Below are 19,663 nucleotides of genomic sequence, written 5' to 3' on the forward strand. Positions count from 1 at the left end.
AGAGGGAAGGCTAAATGAAGAAGCAGGAGGAAACGGGAAGATTCAGGAAGTGAGTGGGGGTTTCCATCCAGGCCTAGGGTGTGTCCTCCAGCCTATCACTGCTGGCCTGATAAAGGCAGGAGGACCCAAGGAGGCTAGCTGCTCTCATTGGAGCCAAATCCTTAGTAACTTCTCTGTCTCCCTCATCAGCCTCTCCTTTGCCTTTGCTTTATTAAGTCCCAGTGTGGACACCTCTGGGGGATGTTCCTGCTCAGTGTTCTCTGAGGGGGGGGACAGTGGACCCCCTCCACCCCACCAAGAACAGCCCATACCTGAGCTCATTCCTCAGAGATTTCGGTCTCCTGATGGACGACCACCTTGGTCACTGACATGTCTGGGTGCTGCTCCTTTGCCTCCTTGATGGCCTGTACGAGGACCTGAGAAAGACAGAAACAATGTTCGTCAGGCAGAAAGCAGGCTGGCTGGTAAAGGAAGGCAGGGGTCTCAGGACATGGTTTCTCTGGCAAATTCAATCTTTCCGTCTGTAGTACCGGGGCAGCATTTAGGCTAAGCCAAGCTGATAATAGCCTTACCTCCCCTATTCTGCATAGGGAGGCTCCTGGAATGAAAACACAGAGACAGGGAAGGCTAGAGCTGTCGTCAAGGAATCATAAAGGGACTTTAGGGGTGACAGCTGTACCTGCTGGGTGGGTCTGGGAGGATTCACTCAAGAAGTGAGTGAAAAATCTGTATTCACTATAGGGTAGCCGGGAAGTTCAGAACAGAAGAGGAAAATATAGAAGCATGCTACAAAAAGGAAGAGGTATCTTCGGCTAATGGAGAGGAAAGAAAGTAAGGAAGAGTGGGAGGGCCTATTAGATGCCATGCATTGGCCTAAGCACATTATTATTATTATGTACTTAATCTTCAGGATGGCTCAATGAAATTAGGGTAGCATCATTGTTTCCACTTCATTTTAAAATTTTTACTTTGTAATGTTTATTTTGAGAGAGAGGGAGGGAGAGAGAGACAAAGCATGAATTGGGGGAGGGGCAGAGAGAGAGGGAGACACAGAATCCGAAGCAGGCTCCAGACTCTGAGCTGTCAGCACAGAGTCCGACGGGCTTGAACCCACGAACCATGAGATCATGACCTGAGCTGAAGTTGAACACTTAACTAACTGAGCCACCCAGGCACCCCATGTTTCCACTTTGTTTTGAAGTAAGCTCTGTGCCCAACGTGGGGCTCAAACTCACAACCCCAAGATCAAGAGTTGCTTGCTCTTCCAGCTGAGTCAGTCAGGCGCCCCTCATTGTTTCTATTTTACAGACAAAGAAACCGAGGTTCAGTGGTTAAATAAAGTGGTTAATGTTTCCCAGCTAGTAAGTAATGCAGCAGGGATTTTAACTTAAATCTATAAGGCTTTCTTCTTCACTACACTGTCATTTAGTTTCAGGGAGACCCTGTGTTAGCATCTGAAGGAATTCTGATCATTTTAGAAAAACTAAATGAAAACAGAGGGAAAGTCAGGGAAATTATACCACTACTCTTCCTGGGTAGCAAGTCTCTGAGCCTCAAGCTCACAGCACCCAAGGTGCTTTGGGGAACGGTGATCTGGGGATTCTCAAGAGACAGGCCCTCCCTATTAAAAAGGACACTAGGGGAGCCTGGATGGCTCAGTTGGTTAAGCATCTGAATCTTGGTTTCAGCTCAGGTCATGATCTCACGGTTCGTGAGTTTGAGCGCTACATCAGACTCTGCTGACAGCATGGAGCCTGCTTGGGATTCTCTCTCTCTCCTTCTGCCCCTACACTGCTTTCTCTCTCTCTTTCTCTCAAAATAAATAAATAAATCAACTTAAAAAAATTTTTTTTAAAAGGGGTGCCTGGGTGGCTCAGTTGGTTAAGTGTCCAACTTTGGCTCAGGTCATGATCTCATGGTTGGTGGGTTTGAGGCCTATGCTGGGCTCTGTGCTGACAGCTCAGAGTCTGGAGCCTGCTTCAGATTCTCTGTCTCCTCTTGCCCCTCTCCTGCTTGCACTCTATCGTTCTCTCTCAAAAATAAATAAACGTTAAAAAAAATGTTTAATAAATAATAATAAAAAAAAAGGATTCTAGCTAGATCTGAACACTTGACTATTGAACCTGGCTCTTAAGAACTATCTCTAGGAGGGATGAGGGAAGAGGGGAAGTTCCTCTTTTGGTCTTCTGACTCCATGAAACTGGAACCTCTATAGGCCCCTGCTCATTTTCCCTGATCTTTTTTTTCCCAACCCACCTGCTCATGTGTCAAGGCCCAGCCCAAACCATCTCTTCGGTTACTCTGGCTGACACCTGTCTCTCCAGGAAAGCCTGCAACACACTACTTCTTGCTTTAATTGCCTCCCCACCCATCCAGAATACACCATATCTCATCCCTTCCGTGCATCCCTCATACCTAGCAGAACTGAGGGACAAAGGAGCATCTCTCTGAGATCTCAAGTATGTTTCTAACAATCCTGAAAGAAATCTAGGATCATCTTTCTTTTACAGATGGCAAAATTACAGCTCAGAGAAGTAAAATAACTTGCTCAAGGACACACAACTAGTAAGTTGCAGAATCAAGAGTCAACTCAGTGCTGTCTCACTCCAAACCCAAAACACCTTCCCGTCCTCCTGCTCTTGCTGTCTAACACAGACTGAGCACATAGCAGGGGCTCAAATCAACCGGACCAAGTAGGTGGGTGCAGGCAGGTAACAGTGGGATCCACCAAGCAGAGGCGAACAGGCTGCAGGGCCTCCCACTTGGACTCGGCAGCCATTCTCAGCTGGGAGTCTCAGCCCTGCTACCAAGGGAGCTGCCCGTGGTGCAGCTCAGGTTTTCTTTTTCTTTTTCTTTCTTTTTTTTTAAGGCACTCAAGATATCAGCATAAAGGCCACAGAATGATTGTTCCAGCACTGCTGTCAATGATTCCAGAAGCATTTGCATGCAGTCCCTTCCACCCCCTCTTCTCTGCAGCTTTACTGTTCTCACCTCACTCAGCAGAGAGCTAGGAGCATCAATCCTGACCTTATTATTTGTTAATTGCTTGCAGCACAATTAGCATCTAATTAATATAGAAACATAGATTTTTAGCACTCAGAAGAGCCCAGAAATGATCTAGATCAACCTATTCTCTTTTAGGAGACAAAAAAGAATCAGAGGTAGTATGGTTTGCCCAAGGTCAAACAGTAAGTCAGTGACAGATCTAGGACAGAATTGAAGTCAAGGCTCCTGATTCTCAGTCTACCTCCTCCTGCTTCCCCTCATCTCCTCTGCCACTAAGCCCTCTGAGGGCAAGGATCACACTTTCCTTTTGTCTTACTATCTTGTTCTGTCTCCAGTACACGTTTAGGGACACGCTGTCCCCTGAACAGCAACAGCTCTGTTCACCCGGAGCCCACCATGTACCTCATGGGGGACATCCCCCATCTCATCTGATTCTCACAACCACTTCGAGAGGAAGATGCCATAATGCCCATCCTAAAGATGGGGAAATGGAGGCCTAGGAAGCTAAGAGCTACAATATGGAGAGATCCAGGATTTGAACACAAGCTTTTTGAGTCTAAAAAGCTTTCTATTCCTTCTATTCCACTTCATGCTCCCCCCACCTGCAGCCCCCATCCCATAGGCCTCCGCGGTCTGATTCCCTTTGCCCTTCCCATTTAAGCACTAGAGTGGTCCAGGGGGTTCCTCAGGATGAAGCTGGCAGAGGCGTCTTTTGAAAGCCAACTCCTATATCCATCAATCTTCCCTCCCAGAGACCTCTTCCATGCCCATAATCTCTTCCGTGTTCCCACCTGATCATGGTCAATATCGGCATCTCCTGTGATCACAATTCTCTTCTCAATCCGCGTCTCTGAAATCCCACCTTTTACAGTCTGAAACCAAAGCGAGGTGGTCATATGAGAAAGAAAGGAAAGAAGAAAAGGGGAAAAAAACCAGCAATAGTAAAAGATTAATCTGAAAGCTCTACTTCAAATTTTAATCTGCTGCTGGGTACTGTCTAGAATAGCTTTCTTACCCACTTGCCCAAACCCTCGGCTGCACCTACTAAAATGAGCACATCTCTATTCCCTTGGATTGCTAAGATCTTTAATAAGCAAAACAGAAAATCACAATTTGCTATTTACTTTTCCCTTTTTCTTCCTTCTAAATACCATAGATATTCAGTGAGTAAATAAAAACAGATAGGTTTTTCTTTTTGCTCTTTTCTGTATATTTTGATTATTTTCAAGGGGAAAAATCAGAAGACTGTGAACAAAAATGTCATGGAGCTTGAAATTAGGCTCTTTATTCTCAAGCATTTTCGTATTATTAATATCAAAAGATCCTCAAATAACCCCCTCAGAGTGGGTAGGTTTCCTTAAATAACAGATGAGGAAAACTAAGGTCTAGACACAGTAAGTAACTAACTTCTAGTCATCTGTGTATTGATACTAGAGCTTGGTCAGAAATCTAGATTTCTTACTTATAAGAAAATACATTTTCCTCTAGTGCTACAGCAAACACGGACTGTCTGATTTTCAGGGAGTAGTTCTGATTTTAGATAATTTGTGCTGTTTGTCCCCATAAACAATGTTCTAATAATTCCAATATTTCAGTGGACAAACTATAGTTCCCATGGCCTTGACGCTGGACATGATATAAAAACTCTCTGTTGGGCCCTGAGTTCTGATTTTTTACTTGGAAAACATAGCTGCATAATAATACCAATGACGCCTGTCCTTAAACTGACTTTTTCAACTTATGTCCAGACAGGGTAGTGATCAGTGAGACGCACGTGTAAAGACAACAAGCACATATGACTTTACGAGACTACTCACTAGACTAGGACACCCTCAGGGTCTCCCTAGGTTTACCACCAGGGAAAGAAGCACGGCCTTTCCATCTGTGACAGTTGGAACAATTTGGCTCAGTAGGGATGGAGCTGGAAATCCTGCTTACGGACCAGGGTCCTTCCTACAGAGGCACCACGCTTGGCATGCCACTGACTTCCAGAAGGAAGTTCTAACTGGTCTGTTACCTTGGTAATCTGAGTTGTGGTTGTACTGCTTGTGGTCTCAGATGTGATGGTCTGAGCTGTTAGCAAGACTCCTGGGTCCAAGTCTCCGTTGCTATCATCAGTCTGCAGGAAAAAAACCACAGCTCATCAACATGCCTCTCAGGAAGCCTTGTGGGCAAATGTGGCAGGAAGCAGTTTTGCTCTTTGGCTGTACATTCTAAAGCAAAAACCTAGTTCCCTTACAGCGACCTCTTAATAAAGAAAACAATCCCCTGGCAACAAGCCTCCTTCTAAAAACATTGGATGGTCAGTTTCCTTAGCACTGGGTCAGTGACAGGAGTGGATCAGAGAGAAGGCAGGAAAACAGCCAATAAGAGTGACAATGACCACACATGTGTATACGGCATTTTAGAGTTCACAAATGGCTTTCAAAACATTGTCTTTTAGGGGAGCCTGGGTGGCTCGGTCGGTTTTGCGTCCAACTTCAGCTCAGGTCATGATCTCATGATTTGTTGAGTTCAAGCCCCCTATCAGGCTCGCTGCTGTCAGCACAGAGCCTGCTTTGGATTCTCTGTCCCCCTCTCTGCCTCTCCCCTACTCGCTCACACTCTCTCTCAAAAATAAATAAACCTTAAAAAACCTTTGTCTTTTTTGATGCCCACACAAGCCCTGTGAAATCAACAGAAAGGGCAGAGACTGATTAGCATTCCCAGGTAAGAAAATGCAGGCCCAGAGAAGGCGAATGATTTGCTCAAGCACTCAAAACTTGTATGTGGCAGCTGTCCTCTCTAAAAACCTGAAGCTCTTCACACACCATCTAAGGCAGGAGAAGTGTAAACTCTTGGGTGCTAAGGCATGGGTAGGTTCTGAATCATAGGGCAGAACTTTCCAGAAAGGACTGGGAAAGGTCCTTGCCAGGGCTTAAGGAGCCAAGGAATCTCAGGCTATCTTCTTTGAAAACTGAGATGGGAGACTGGAGCAAATAAGGTAGGAAATATCCCTTTAAGACACCACGGGAAGAAACCTACAAAATACCTTAATGACCCTTCTGACAACAAAACTAGTATTGAAATGGACCATCCTTATTAGGAAGGGTTTAAAAGTATTTAGAATGCCAGGCTATGAAACTAATCTACACAGAGAACAAGGGCTGCGGCTACTTCTTGTTTCTCTAGAGCTCACCACATTATGACCAAAACCAATGTATTATGATCAGGTTGGGAAATGACACTAGCAAAAAGGAAGAGAGGTGGTTATCAGTGGCCGTGGGGTGGTAGCAGGACTCAGAACTGCTGACAGCCCTGTGATTGGGATGGAAACAGAGGAGACTAGAAGGGTGGAGGCTGCTCAGAGCCAACACGCTGTCCAGAAAACAATGACCAGTAGGTTCTGGTATCGTACACGGGCTCAGAGGAGATTTAGAGAATTGCAATCATTCTCATAAAGAACCTGCGGTAAAAAAAAAAAAAAAAAAAAAAAAGTGTTACATTACTATGTTTTTCTGCCTCTTTATTTATGTAAGTCATTTGTATTATAAGCAGAGGCCTCCAGCCTTTTTATGAGCAGGACCACATTTCATTGAGGCAAAACTTTGAGATATGGGGGGTGGGGAGACAGGAGGAGCAGATGAGAATTAGGAAGAAGAGTTTCTGGCTGGAGTTGCCTTGCAGGTAAGAATCTAGACAAAAAAAAAAGAGAGGGGACATGCCTGTGACACCTACATCTCACATAATCATAAATCATGCACATACATGCCAGCACCATGCTAGGTATATTGCTGGCTCGTTCGCTAACACTTTCTTCAGCCCAGACCCACTTATCTACCTTAGATTCGAACTAAACTATTATTTATTGTACTACTATGTGCCAAGCACACAATGCAACTGTTAACTTAGTTAGTTGGGCCAGAGAAGTTCAATAATTTGTCAAGGTTCTATAGGCAATAAACGTTTGCACTACAAGTTAGGGCCAGAAAACTTTTGGTCTGAAGACTGAGGTTTGGGTCCCAGCTCAGACCTAACTAGCTATGGGATCTCGGGCAAGTCCTTCTCTCTTCTCTGAGCTTTAGTTTTCTCGTCTATAACAGGCAATACTGTAAGATGGGCTCTGCCCCCACCATGGCATTATTGTGCAGATCTAAAGAGATCATAGAAGTACTTTATACATGATTATAAGAATATAAATTTGGGTGTGCTTGTTGATGCCTCAGTCTTAAGGTTAAGCCTCTGACCCTTGATTTTGGCTCAGGTCATGATCTCACGGTCTGGGAGATCAAGCCCCACATCAGATTCCTTACTGAGAGCAGAGAGCCTTCTTTGGGACTCTCTCTCCCTCTCTCTGCCCTTCCTCCCTCCCTCCCTCCCTCCCTCCCTCTCTCTCTCTCTCCAAATAAATACATTTTTTAAAAAAGAATATAAATTTGTGTGTCAGGAGGGCTAAACCTTTTTGAGAGCTCCACCTCTACTAAATCTGTGACTCTATCGTATTTTTCTACTTCCCACCGACTGCCTCCCTGCTTTCTGTCTCTGAAGAATTGGAAGATGGAGGAGACTTTGTTATGATTTCTGACTTATACTCTTCCCACAAGTGGTCTCTTTCCTTTGACCCTTTAACCAATGTTTCCTTAAAATGGTATGGTGGCTTTGACAGCCGTTTATAAAGTTAAACATCCATTTATCCTATGACCTAGCAATTCCACTTAGGTGTTTACCCAAGATAAGTGAAGACATATGTCTACACAAAGACCTGCACATGAGTGTTTACAGTATCTTTATTCACATTTGCTCCAAACTGGCGTCAACTCAAATGTCCATCAACAAAGGAAAGGATAAACAAATTGTGGTACACTCAAACAATGGGATACTATTCAACAATAAAAAAGAGCAAACTACAGACTCATATAACTTTGATGAACCAACCAACCAACCAAACAAACAAACAAACAAACAAAACCCATGTTCGGACACAAAAGTGTACTACTGTATACTTCCATTTATATGGAATCCAAGAACAGGTAAAATTAAGCTAAGGTGATAGAAATCAAAGCAGTAGCTGCCTAGAGGGGTAGGAAGCAACTAGAAGAGTTGAAGAGGGTTTCAGGAGTAATGGAAATGTTCTGTATCCTAAATGTGTCTGGTCATACAGGAATATACATCTGTGGAAATCAATCAAATTGAACACTTAAAATCTGTGCATTTCCCTGTACCTAAGTTTTTTTTTTTTTTTAATGTTTATTTATTTTGAGAGAGAGACAGTAAGACAGTGTGTGCAGGAGTGGGGAAGGGGCAGAGAGAGCCTGACACAGGGCTCAAACCCACAAACCGTGAGATCATGACCTGAGCCAAAGTCAGATACTTAACCAACTGAGCCAACCAGGCACCCCAGTGACAACTTAACTTGAAGTGCACATTAACTTGTTCCTTGCAACAACCCTATGAGGTGGAACTATTATTAGCTCCATTTTACAAATGAGGAAACTGAGGCACAGAGTGATTAACTTGATTGCACACTAGTAAGGGATGGAGCAGGTTTAAACCCAGGAAATTTGATTCTAAAGTCAGTACTTTCCCCACTCTACTCTGCTGTCTAGCATGAGTAATGAGAAGTGATTTGTATTTTGGCCGACTGTCTTAAGCCTCATTAAAATGAAATAAAGGTAGATATATAACAATATAATATAGGAATAGCTACCATTTTTTAATACCTACTATACGCCAGGCAAATATTATCTTTACCTTAATAACCTTATAAATATATTTTTCAGACGAGAAAGCTAAGACTCAAAAAGTTTAAGTGACTTACCAAAGGTCACAGAACCAGCAAGTGCTGGAATTAAGATCCAAGTCTAACTCCAAAGCCCACACGCTTTCTCTAGCACATGATGCTGCCTCTGTATTTCTCCTACATGTGAATATATTTTAAAATGACTGCTTCCTGGGGCACCTGGGTAGCTCCGTTGGTTAAGTGTCCCAACTCTTGATTTCAGCTCAGGTCATGATCCCGGGGTCATGGGATTGAGCCCTGCATCAAGCTTTACCCTGACAGCTTGAGATTCTCTTTCCCACTCTCCTTGCCCCTCTCCCACTTGCATGCACACACATACACTCTCTCAAAAACAAAAACAAAAACAAAAGCAAAAAACAAAAACCTAAAATGACTGCTTCCTTTTCCTTTTTTTACAGGGCTACACTCACGTGGGCTTCTGTGTGCAGGTTGGCCCTAACAACTTTCATGCATATGCTACAAAATTCACTTCAAAATGGAACAGGATGAAATGTCAATCTCCTCCCACTCCTGACCACAGTCCTGTAGTCCCAGATCCTTCATCAAGGCCACGACTGCTTTTTGGGTTTTTTTTTTTTTTTTGAGTACTCACTCATTCAGAGATAATATATTCATACATGAGCCTCCTCTTTCCCTCCTATAAACAGCATATTATTTATACCACATTCCACTATGCTTTTTAATCTATTAACTTATTACACAGATTATTTCCATCAGAAGCTTTTTTTAATAGCTGTGCCGAATTATATTAATTGGATATATCATAATTTATTTAACCTGTTCCCTACTGGTGGATAGTTAGGTTGTTTCCATGGCAATGACAATTTAAAGAGTTTCCTACCATATGAAAGTAATTCTTACATCCTCTGGTTAATAACATGCACAATCTTAAAGTAATTTCCTATTCCTTCCTTTTTCAACCCCCTGCACTGCCAAGTCCTATTCATTCATTTCTGTCTCTCTTGACACAGTTCTTTCTTCTCATTTCCTCCAGCTACACTTCAGTTCTTTATAAGCATCTCCCCAGACTAGCTCTAGTCATATTCCTGTCTCCAGGCATCCCCCGACTTTAAAATATTCAGCACACAGCTTTAGGAATCATCTTCCAAAAATCATGCTTCAATGATGTTGCTTTACCACCACTGCTCAAACACTTTAAGCAGCCTTTCATTATTTATCAAACTTGAATTCCACACTCTAGACCACAAGAGAGAAGAGGGAAGCATACAAACATTAACTGAACATCCACGAATGTGCCAAACACTGTGCAGACATCATTTCACTTAATCCTCCCTCAAATCTTGCAATGGAATGTGATATTAGCCCCATTTTACAGCCAAGAAAACAGAGGGTTAGAGAGATTAGCGACTTGTTTAAAGTTATCCAGCTAGTATGTGGTTGAGCTAGGATACAATTTCTGTTTGTCTAATTGCAAAGCACATGCTTTTAATCGGCAAGTGACACTGTTTGCTAAAAGGGATATCTTCATCCAGTTTATAGTGTGAGAATTAACCATAAGGATTTAGGTGAAATCACTCAGCCAGAGCTTCGCACAGCTGCCTCGTTCCTGTCATGCAGGCTTCAACCAAAATGTGGCCTCCTCAGACAGGATTTTCCTGACTATGCTAGCCCCACAGGAACAACCTTTCATACAATCTCAGATTGTCTAATTCTTTTTTTTTTTTAGTTTATTTATTTTATTTTCAGAAAGAGAGTGTGTGCAAGTAAGGGAGGAGCAGAGAGAGAAAGAGAATCCCAAGCAGGCTCCCCACTGTCAGTGGAGAGCATTATTCGAGGCTTGATCTTAAAAACTGTGAGATCATGGGGCACCTGGGTGGCTCAGTTGGTTGAGCTTCTGACTTTGGCTCAGGTCATGATCTCGTGGTCTGTGAGTTCAAGCCCCGCGTCGGGCTCTGTGCTGACAGCTCAGAGCCTGGAGCCTCCTTCGGATTCTGTGTCTCCCTCTCTGTCTGCCCCTCCCCGTTCATGCTCTGTCTCCCTCTCTCTCTGTCAAAAATAAATAAACGTTAAAAAAAAAATTTTAGGGGCACCTGAATGGCTCAGTCAGTTGAGCGCCCGACTTTGGCTCAGGCCATGATCTCACAGTCCGTGAGTTCGAACCCCATGTCGGGCTCTGTGCTGACCGCTCAGAGCCTGGAGCCTGCTTCAGATTCTGTGTCTCCCTCTCTCTCTCTGCCCCTCCCTCTGTTCGCACTCTGTCTCTCTCTCAAAATAAAGACACAAAAATTTAAAAAAAATTTTTTTTTTAAAAAAACAAACAAAAAACCAACCGTGATATCATGACCTGAGCAAGACCACAAGTCGGATGTTTAACTGGCTGACCCACCCAGGTGCCCCTCGTATTGTCTAACTCTTTATCCTATTTTAGTTTCTTTATAGCATTTACCATGTCTGAAATTTATACACTTGTTTATGTGTTTTGTTGTCTGTTTCTGACAACTATAACCAAAGTTCCAGACAGTAGATCCTCTGTCTACCTTGTAGACTGCTTTGACCTAATACACAAATGCTCAACAAATATCTGCTTATATTTGCTTATCAGTTTATAGAGGGAAAACTTTTTCTAACTTTTGGCTTCTGTGAATTTAAAAAAAAAAAAAAAGGGAAAAAACCTGATTCAACATAAAGCAACTCTTAGCTCATTCAAATTACCAACAATGAAGGAGAAATTTTGCTAAAAGTATACAAAATTTCTATTTAAATAAAAATTGTAAATACTTAAATTCTTGTGCGAGACCCTGAGATCAAGACCTGAGCTGAGATCAAGATTTAGGCGCTTAACTGACTGAGTCACTCAGGTACCCCAATTCTTGTGTGGTTTTAAATTTAATTGGAATAAATGATAATCATCATAGCTGTTACTTATTTACACTTGCAGGCATGATGCTCAAGTCAAGTTCATACAGTATGTATCTTATATAATCTTCATAATAAAATCATGAGGCAGATATTAACATCATGGGCGGGGTGGGAGAAGAAGGGGAGGGGCCAATCAAGGCTCAGAGACATTCAATCACTTGCAGTAACTGAAGTGGAGAAGCTCCACTTTGTTTGATCCAAAGCCCATGTTCTTAACCATTACACAGACTGCCTTCCCTAACTGAATTGGGTGGATATAAGCAAACAGACGCAAGACAACTTTGCTTTTAATGAAGTACTTTGGGATATCCTTAGATCAGTAATCTCTTCTAAAACGAATTACCCCAGAAAAGCCCAGCATTATTTGCAGCAAATAATTAGAGACTCTGTAAAGAAAGAAGGTTATTTATTGTGCTTACTTCAGTCTTGGCTTCTGAAACATCACACCATGTCCTACCTGGGCAGCCTCATAAGTGATGGTCTTGGTCTCAGTGTGAACAATAGGGACATCTTTGGTTGGGATTTCGCTTTTCAAAGCACTGGCAGTATCTGAGATGGTGACAGTCTGAGTCTTCACCAGGGGAGGCTGTGAAGCAGTAAAGAAACAGAGTTACCAGAGTCTTCTGAAGGCTACAGAGAACTAATCTTCTGACATTGATCTGATCAAAGTGGTAGCTGTAATCAAGCAAAGGGCTAGCTCAGTCTCTGCCCGAGACTTGGACACTATTCCAAAGTAGCCTTGACAAGGTGTCAAATCATGAGGGATATTAAAAAACAGCATTACTGTAATCATTTTCATATGCTTAATGGAAAGCTGTAAGATCAGACAGTTATGATCGGTGATATAAAACACTTTAGACTGACCTTCAGAATTTGAATATAAAACTGTTTGCCAAACAGCAGTCACTTTTGTTTGTCCTTGTGACCGTGCCATTATAATTAAGAAAATCGGTCGCATTTCCTCCACTAACTACAAATGGTACATGAAACAGCAGTGGCATTGGAGTGCATTATCCTGGAATTCATCAACTTCTTTCAAATCAATGTCAGACATTCACTTTGGAGTTCTTGAGAAGAAAAACAGTATTTGGAAAACTGGAAAGAAAATAATCACTTCTACCACCACCTGGTGATTAATCTCAGAATTTCAGAAGAATGAACATTAGTAGAATATCAAAGGCTTCTTGTCCATCAGCTCCCCTTCCAAAGTCTATGAATCACCCTAAAACTACCACTTGATTGTGATAAAGGTAAGTGGCCATCCACCTTAGCATAGGAGATTAGTGCCTATGAGCACGGAAGTCCTTGTGAGTGGGGTCAGTGGGAGTGGTGGGCTATACTATGCAGCTGCGATGCATAAATCATTATTTGGGGTCTGAAAGCACATAAACAAAAATCAGTTGCTTCTTTTAATTAAGAGTATTTGAATCTTTTGAGCATGGCCTCCGAACACTTAATGGCTCTTCATCATGGAAGTCTCAGAAATTTACCTCTTTATATAGCCCATACTTGAACAAGGAAAAGAGGAAGCCACTTACACCAGCTTCATAAAGATAAACAGCTGGAATTCACCCCCAAGAATTTTGTTACGTCATCAGGGGAGAAAGCATTTCTAGCCACGGAGTTAGTCCCTCTGAATACATTTATCTGTAGTAATCGAGGGCTTTAATTTTATTCTGTGATTCTGAAGAAAGCAGAGAGGCCACTGCCCTCATCATCACCACCACCACCACCTCCTCCACACAGCAGATTCTGGCCCTCTCCCAAAGTGAGTCGTTAGACCTGCATCATTGAAATGGTTACTACCTGGAAACTTCGAATGAGGGTGGGGAACTGGTGACCCACACGAGAGTCAAGAAATGATCCATTGTGCTTTCCAAGTGGCTCTCCTGGTGTAACATGTTCTTCACTACTCTCTGCCTTTTTTTCACCAAGTTGCAGCTGAGAGGAAGCTGGTGATACTGAGAACTGTAAGACACCGGCCTGTTCCTCCACTCCTATACATTCCCCACTTGAGCCTCCCGGCATTTCCTTAATATCAAGATAGCCAGCTGCTCCCTGCTCCTTCTCTTCTGTCTCCTTGCTGCTTATGGAGAGGGAGCCAAACTCAAAGCTTTGTGGAGACTCCGACGGGGTGGTCATTTGGCTCTTACTAGGAATTAGTGAATGCTTGGGACCATCCCATTCAGAGTCAGGGCTGGTAGATGGCCCCTTTGTCACGGCAGCCACCTCCTCTGTGCGAATGCCGTTTATATTCTACAAATGAATGAACACATACAAAAGCAAGAAGATTAGGAATAAGTGGGGAATATTGTGAACTCTGAGAATCAACAATGATTTTTAAGAGGTCTTAAAAAATATTACCACTGATACAAACTGAGGTAGCCAAAAGGAAAAACTGCTGTTCACGAAACATATCCATGGCTTAAGCAGTTCCAACCTCATTTTGGTCGTATTTCTATAACACTGGTAACCCGTGAAATAATTGCGATGTGCCTCACAGAGTACCGAGCACTTTGTATTACTGTGATCTTCACTGTATAACACATACTCTTCATACTTAAAAGAGTTACTTTGCTATTCCTAAATACCTAACTCATTACTATGCACAGGGAACTATGCAATTTATGAGCCAATCAAAAGATACTCTCCAGTAGCCTGATCAGGTTGAAAAATGCCTCATATCTTCCAGCCGTAAATATCATCATATTAGCCCCTGAGGGAGAAGCTAACATCTTGACTTTAGACTAAAAGGTTCAATACATCCAGAACGAACTTAATGTAACCACTGTCATGACAGTAAATATCAAAAATAGTGAAGTGTTTCTTCACTGTAAACAGTGACCCAGCAGCTGAGATATATTTCTTCATAGATGAATGACATATCTCCAACCCCTAGGAGAAGTAAGTCCTGGAAACAGTTCCCTCCTGGGCTAAATGCCTCACACCACAGGAAAAAGATCTAAAATAAGTACTTCCAAGAGAACGTGGATGACAAGATAACATCACCGTGGATGCACATAATCCTAAAGTTTAAAGAAAGTTTCTGTGGGTAGAAAGGAAGGAATTCACATCAGTAAAAAACGAATATGAGTCATTTGAAAAACGAAGAGTCTGACAGAAGCCAAATGTCATAAAAGTAAACATCTGCGTGTGCTCACCAGAAAGCCACTTAGGCCTGAAATTTTGGTTCAGATCAACTTACCATATTCCATACCACCTAGCAACTTAATAACTGAAAAGGACTCTTTTAAAAACGTATTCCTGGAGTAAATGACACATGCCTCGTTCAGCTTACACATTTTCGTACTCAAATCATGTTACATATATCATATATTTTTTAAAAAACCACTGCTAGTCCTTAACTTGTAAACCAACCTACATTGTGATGAATACAAACCAGTGCCCTATTAAGGCAAGAAAAGATGCACTGCTCAAGAACCTCAGGCCAACTTCACTTCTAAGCCATCTTGAAACAGTCAACTCAAGAGCATCTCAGAGTGGTACAAGTTGAATTTCAATTAGGCAGGTCTTTTGTGGACTGATTTGAATATTACTTAGGGCATGAAAAACAGGACTGAGAGATAACAACAGAAACTGCCTCTGTCTGCAGATGAATCAGAGATACACAAAATCTTGCCAAGGGTATTTGAATTCCCTCCTATTTAAAATGAGAATAACACCTGGTTTGACTCATGGGGTCTGAAAATCAAATACGGTAATAAATGTGAAAGCCCTTGGTAAATTCTTTTTTTTTTTTTCAATTTTTAATGTTTATTTATTTTTTTTTTAATTTTTTTTTTCAACGTTTATTTATTTTTGGGACAGAGAGAGACAGAGCATGAACGGGGGAGGGGCAGAGAGAGAGGGAGACACAGAATCGGAAACAGGCTCCAGGCTCTGAGCCATCAGCCCAGAGCCCGACGCGGGGCTCGAACTCAATGGACCGCGGGATCGTGACCTGGCTGAAGTCGGACGCTCAACTGACTGCGCCACCCAGGCGCCCCGATGTTTATTTATTTTTGAGAGAGAGAGAGACACACGGACAGACAGTTTGTGAGCAGGGGAGGGGCAGAGAGAGAGGGAGACAGAATCTGAAGCAGGCTCCAGGCTCTGAGCCGTCAGCACAGAACGCAATGCAGGGCTCGAACTCACGAACCACAAGATCATGACCTGAGCTGAAGTCAGAAGCTTAACCGACTGAGCCACCCAGGTGCCCCTAGCACTTGGTAAATTCTAAAGTACCAGATAGATTCACTTAATTCAACCAACATTCTAAGCTCCTATAATAGTAAGGTCTGAGGACACTAAAACAAATTTGTTATTATTTACACACTGTATTACTTTCTAGGGCATTTATCTCACCATTTCTTTGGAGTCAGACAAGCTGTTAGAGCTGTCCAAAAATAGATCAACTGCTAATAAACAAATAGGCTTTCTCAAATTGCTATATGCTACCTCTAGCACTGTGAAGAGCATATCCAAACCCACTCACATGGAGAAAACTTCATGGCTTTTCCAAACAAATTTGTCACAACTGAGGAAGACTTATAACCAGGAAAATACCTAAGATAAACAAGTAAGAGCCTATTTTATACCAATAGGTATAAGTGACACGTGGTGGTCTGTCATCAAGAAGCCATTTGTGAATAAACATTGTTAGGCCAGCAACACCTGGTCCAAAGCTGCCTGTTGTTGAGTAAAATTAGAGCAGTCAGTTTTTTCAAAGCATGTATGCAGTGGACCACAGCTAAAAGCTGCAGCCATAGTAATAACAACAAATATTCACTGATCACTTAATAAGTGTTAGTCACTGGAAATAAAAGGAAAATTGATAACAGGTTATATCACTAATTAGAGCATTTTTACATATGGTCAGATCAACCTCCCAGTTGGCTCTGTTGTCCAGATCTCTTGGACACAGCCAACTACTTACTGGACATGCTCCCAGCCATATGGAATGCAATATGCCCCAATCTAAACTCATCTCTGCTGCTGCCTGGACCTGCCACCCCCACTTCTTTCATCATTTCTATTATATTGGTAAACGGCACCACCATCCATCCAGTCTTCCATGCCAGAATCCTGAAATCATCTTCAATGCCTTTCGTACACACATCCACCAACCCCCAGAGATTACTCAATCAAGTCATTTCCATTCCATTTTAATATCGCCCTTATCTATGTGCTTGTTTCTATTCCCACCTTTACTACCTTCATTCAGGCTCTTGTAATGCCACACCTACCTTACTGCTAATGCCATGAACAGTTTTTCTTCTTTGCTTTTTTCCTTCCTTCTTTCTCATCTCAAACCTTCCTTGAACACATCCTCTATTTTGCTGCTAAAGTGTTTATTTCTAAAATGAAACATTGCAAACTCTATTCTGCAGCTTAAACCCCTTCAAATGAAATGAAATGAAATGAAATGAAATGAAATGAAATGAAATAAAATAAAACAAAATAAAATAAAATAAAACAACAAACAAAAATCCTTCAGTGGTTCTTCACTGCCTTCTGGTTAAAGCTCAGACCCTTTAGTAAGACATAGAAAATACTTTATTTAACCAAGAGTCAGATGCTTAACCAACTGAGCCACCCAGGTGCCCCAACATAAAAAATACTTTAAAATATGACTCCTGCCTCTCTTTCCAGCTTCACCGTGCTGCACCTTCACAGACATCCTTCTTTCCATTAATTCAAAACTACTTGCAGTTCCTAGTACAGGGCATGCTTGCTTTTGCCTCCCTGCCCTTGCAAATATTGTCAATATTTTTCCTTTTGCCTGGAAGTCCATGCTCAGCTTAAGTATCAGTTCTTCTGGAAGTCTCCCCACTGGCTGCTTAAAGTATGGTTAGATATTATTCCTCTTTTGTTCCTATTGCAACTTGTCATTACTGGTTTAGTAATCTATTTTTCCCATTAGACTGTGAGTTCCTTGGGTGTGTTGAGGGAGACAAGGACTTCCTATGTTACTTAGTTCTGTATCTCTTCTGTTCAGTTTTTGTCACATAACAGATATTCAGTAAAACTTGTCAAAAGTATATTCAATAAATCCAGGTGACTTGAGAACTTCTGTCTGGTCTTGTGCTATTCAAAAACTGAAAAAGTGTGTTCAGAAAGAACATAAAAAGTGGCTAACTTGACCAGACCCACTGTCTAGTCCAGCATTTTATCTCCTATACCAGTAAAATAAGAGGAAAGTGTTATTCATGTTCATCACATGCCAGGTATTGCACTAGTCACTTTAAAGTTTATTTATTTTGAGAGAGAGAGAGAGCAGGAGAACGGCAGAGACAGAGGGAGAGAAAGAATCCCAAGTAGGTTCCTCACTGTCAGCACAGAGCCCGACGCAGGGCTCAAATTAATGAACCCGGAGATCATGACCTGAGCAGAAATCAAGAGTCAGATGCCTAACTGACTGAACCACCCAGGCACCCCTGAGCTAGTCACTTTAACATGTTTTCTCACTTAATTTTCAACAACCTCACTATGAAGTAGTCACTATCTCTATTTTATAGATGAAGAAATGGAGAGGTTAAACAACTCAGAGCTAGTTAAGTGACAGAGCTAGGGTTTAAACTCAAGTTGGTTTCTGGTTCAAAAGCCCATTTCTTCCCCTGGCAACAAAGTATTTACTTGAAGTAGGACCAGAGGACACATCCTATTATGTTCAAAAGAATATACACCAAACCTGACTATACTCTTAAGAAGTACAAAGACTGTCCAAAGTCCCCTTAGCAGGGCCTGATTTTAGTGGCCAACACTACACTTTTATTTTAATTTTTTCTTTAAGTTTACTTATTTGAGAGAGAGACAGAGCAAGAGCAAGAAAGCAGGGGAGGGGCAGAGAGTGAGGGAGAGAGAGAATCCCAAGTAGGCTCCACACTGTCAGCATGGAGCCCCATGCCAGGCTCGAACCCATGAACCATGAGATCATGACCTGAGCCAAAATCAAGAGTCAGACGCTTAACCAACTGAGCCACCCAGGCACCTCTAATACTTTTAAAAATAAGGATAAGTTGGAAAAGCCAGAATAGATTGAGGCAAAAAGAAGACATAAAATCTCCATGACATAATATTCCCAAACTTTGACATATAACCTAAGTGAGGAATTTTAACTGATAGTGTTGTGCCTTTAGCTATGACCATCAGCAAAGGCCACTGGATTATATAAGACTACACAACTACATATACCAAATGGGCCTGGAAACTTAAAAGGAAATTTTTTTAAGATGTTTATTCATTTTTGAAAGACAGAGAGAGATAGAGCACAAGCAGGGGTGGGGTGCAGAGAGAGGGGGACACAGAATCTGAAGCAGTAAATGGGCCTGGAAACTTTAAAGGAATCTTCTCAGGGTATGAACAAATATAGGACTTTGTGTGAACATCCCACAGTAACTGACAAAATTGAGACTTAATTGTGATCCAAAGGTGTTCATGCAGATGCTGTTTATCTGGACTGCTGGGAGATCTAGAAGGAGAGAGATGCTACAATAGGAAGACCAGTTGCCTGTACAAAGTACTGTTGGGCAATGTAACTGGTTTCAAGAATATGAGGAGGAAGAATGTTAGAGAAATATTTAATTGAGAACACTATTTGAAAATTTTCAATTTTATTTGAAAAGTGAATGGTTCCTGCTAAGTATGAGAATTGACTATTTTATTTGGGGGGAAGAAAAGGGTTTTTTCCAAAAGGGTTTCTCTTGAAAAGTTTTTTTTTCAGAAGGATTATGTCTCAGGATCATCGAACCTTTGTAGGCGTGTGCCCTTGTGAGTTCTAAATGACGTCTCCCTTGACTTAGAGCAAGATATGGGTGCCCCAGGTGTTTTCCTGCCACCCCATTAAATGCAACCCAGTCTTTTTCTTTTCAGTTATTATTATTTTTTTTTTTACATTTTACTTATTTTGAGAGAGAGAGAGGGAGAGAGCACAAGTCGGGGAGAGGCAGAGAAAGAGGGAGACACAGAATCCGAAGCAGGCTCCAGGCTCTGAGCTGT

The 19,663-nt window shown here is 42.0% G+C and overlaps 1 protein-coding gene across 10 annotated transcripts in view; it reads right to left on the reverse strand.

Moving 5' to 3' along the window:
• Positions 1-19,663, reverse strand: part of EPB41 (erythrocyte membrane protein band 4.1) — a 200,042-nt gene that overhangs the window by 2,930 nt on the left and 177,449 nt on the right. For 7 of the 10 annotated variants that reach the window (XM_047872671.1, XM_047872667.1, XM_047872668.1 and 4 more), the window contains 5 exons: positions 13,472-13,921; positions 12,123-12,251; positions 5,024-5,125; positions 3,798-3,878; positions 312-416 (listed from right to left, as the gene is read on the reverse strand). In XM_047872671.1, coding sequence (XP_047728627.1) covers positions 318-416; positions 3,798-3,878; positions 5,024-5,125; positions 12,123-12,251; positions 13,472-13,921 — 861 coding nt within the window. In that variant the 3' untranslated portion in view covers positions 312-317. The remainder of the gene's footprint in view (positions 1-311; positions 417-3,797; positions 3,879-5,023; positions 5,126-12,122; positions 12,252-13,471; positions 13,922-19,663) is intronic. The other 3 variants (XM_047872672.1, XM_047872674.1, XM_047872673.1) reach the window with 1 other exon arrangement.

This window comes from Prionailurus viverrinus, chromosome C1 (genome assembly GCF_022837055.1).
Source record: "Prionailurus viverrinus isolate Anna chromosome C1, UM_Priviv_1.0, whole genome shotgun sequence".
NCBI lineage: Eukaryota > Metazoa > Chordata > Mammalia > Carnivora > Felidae > Prionailurus > Prionailurus viverrinus.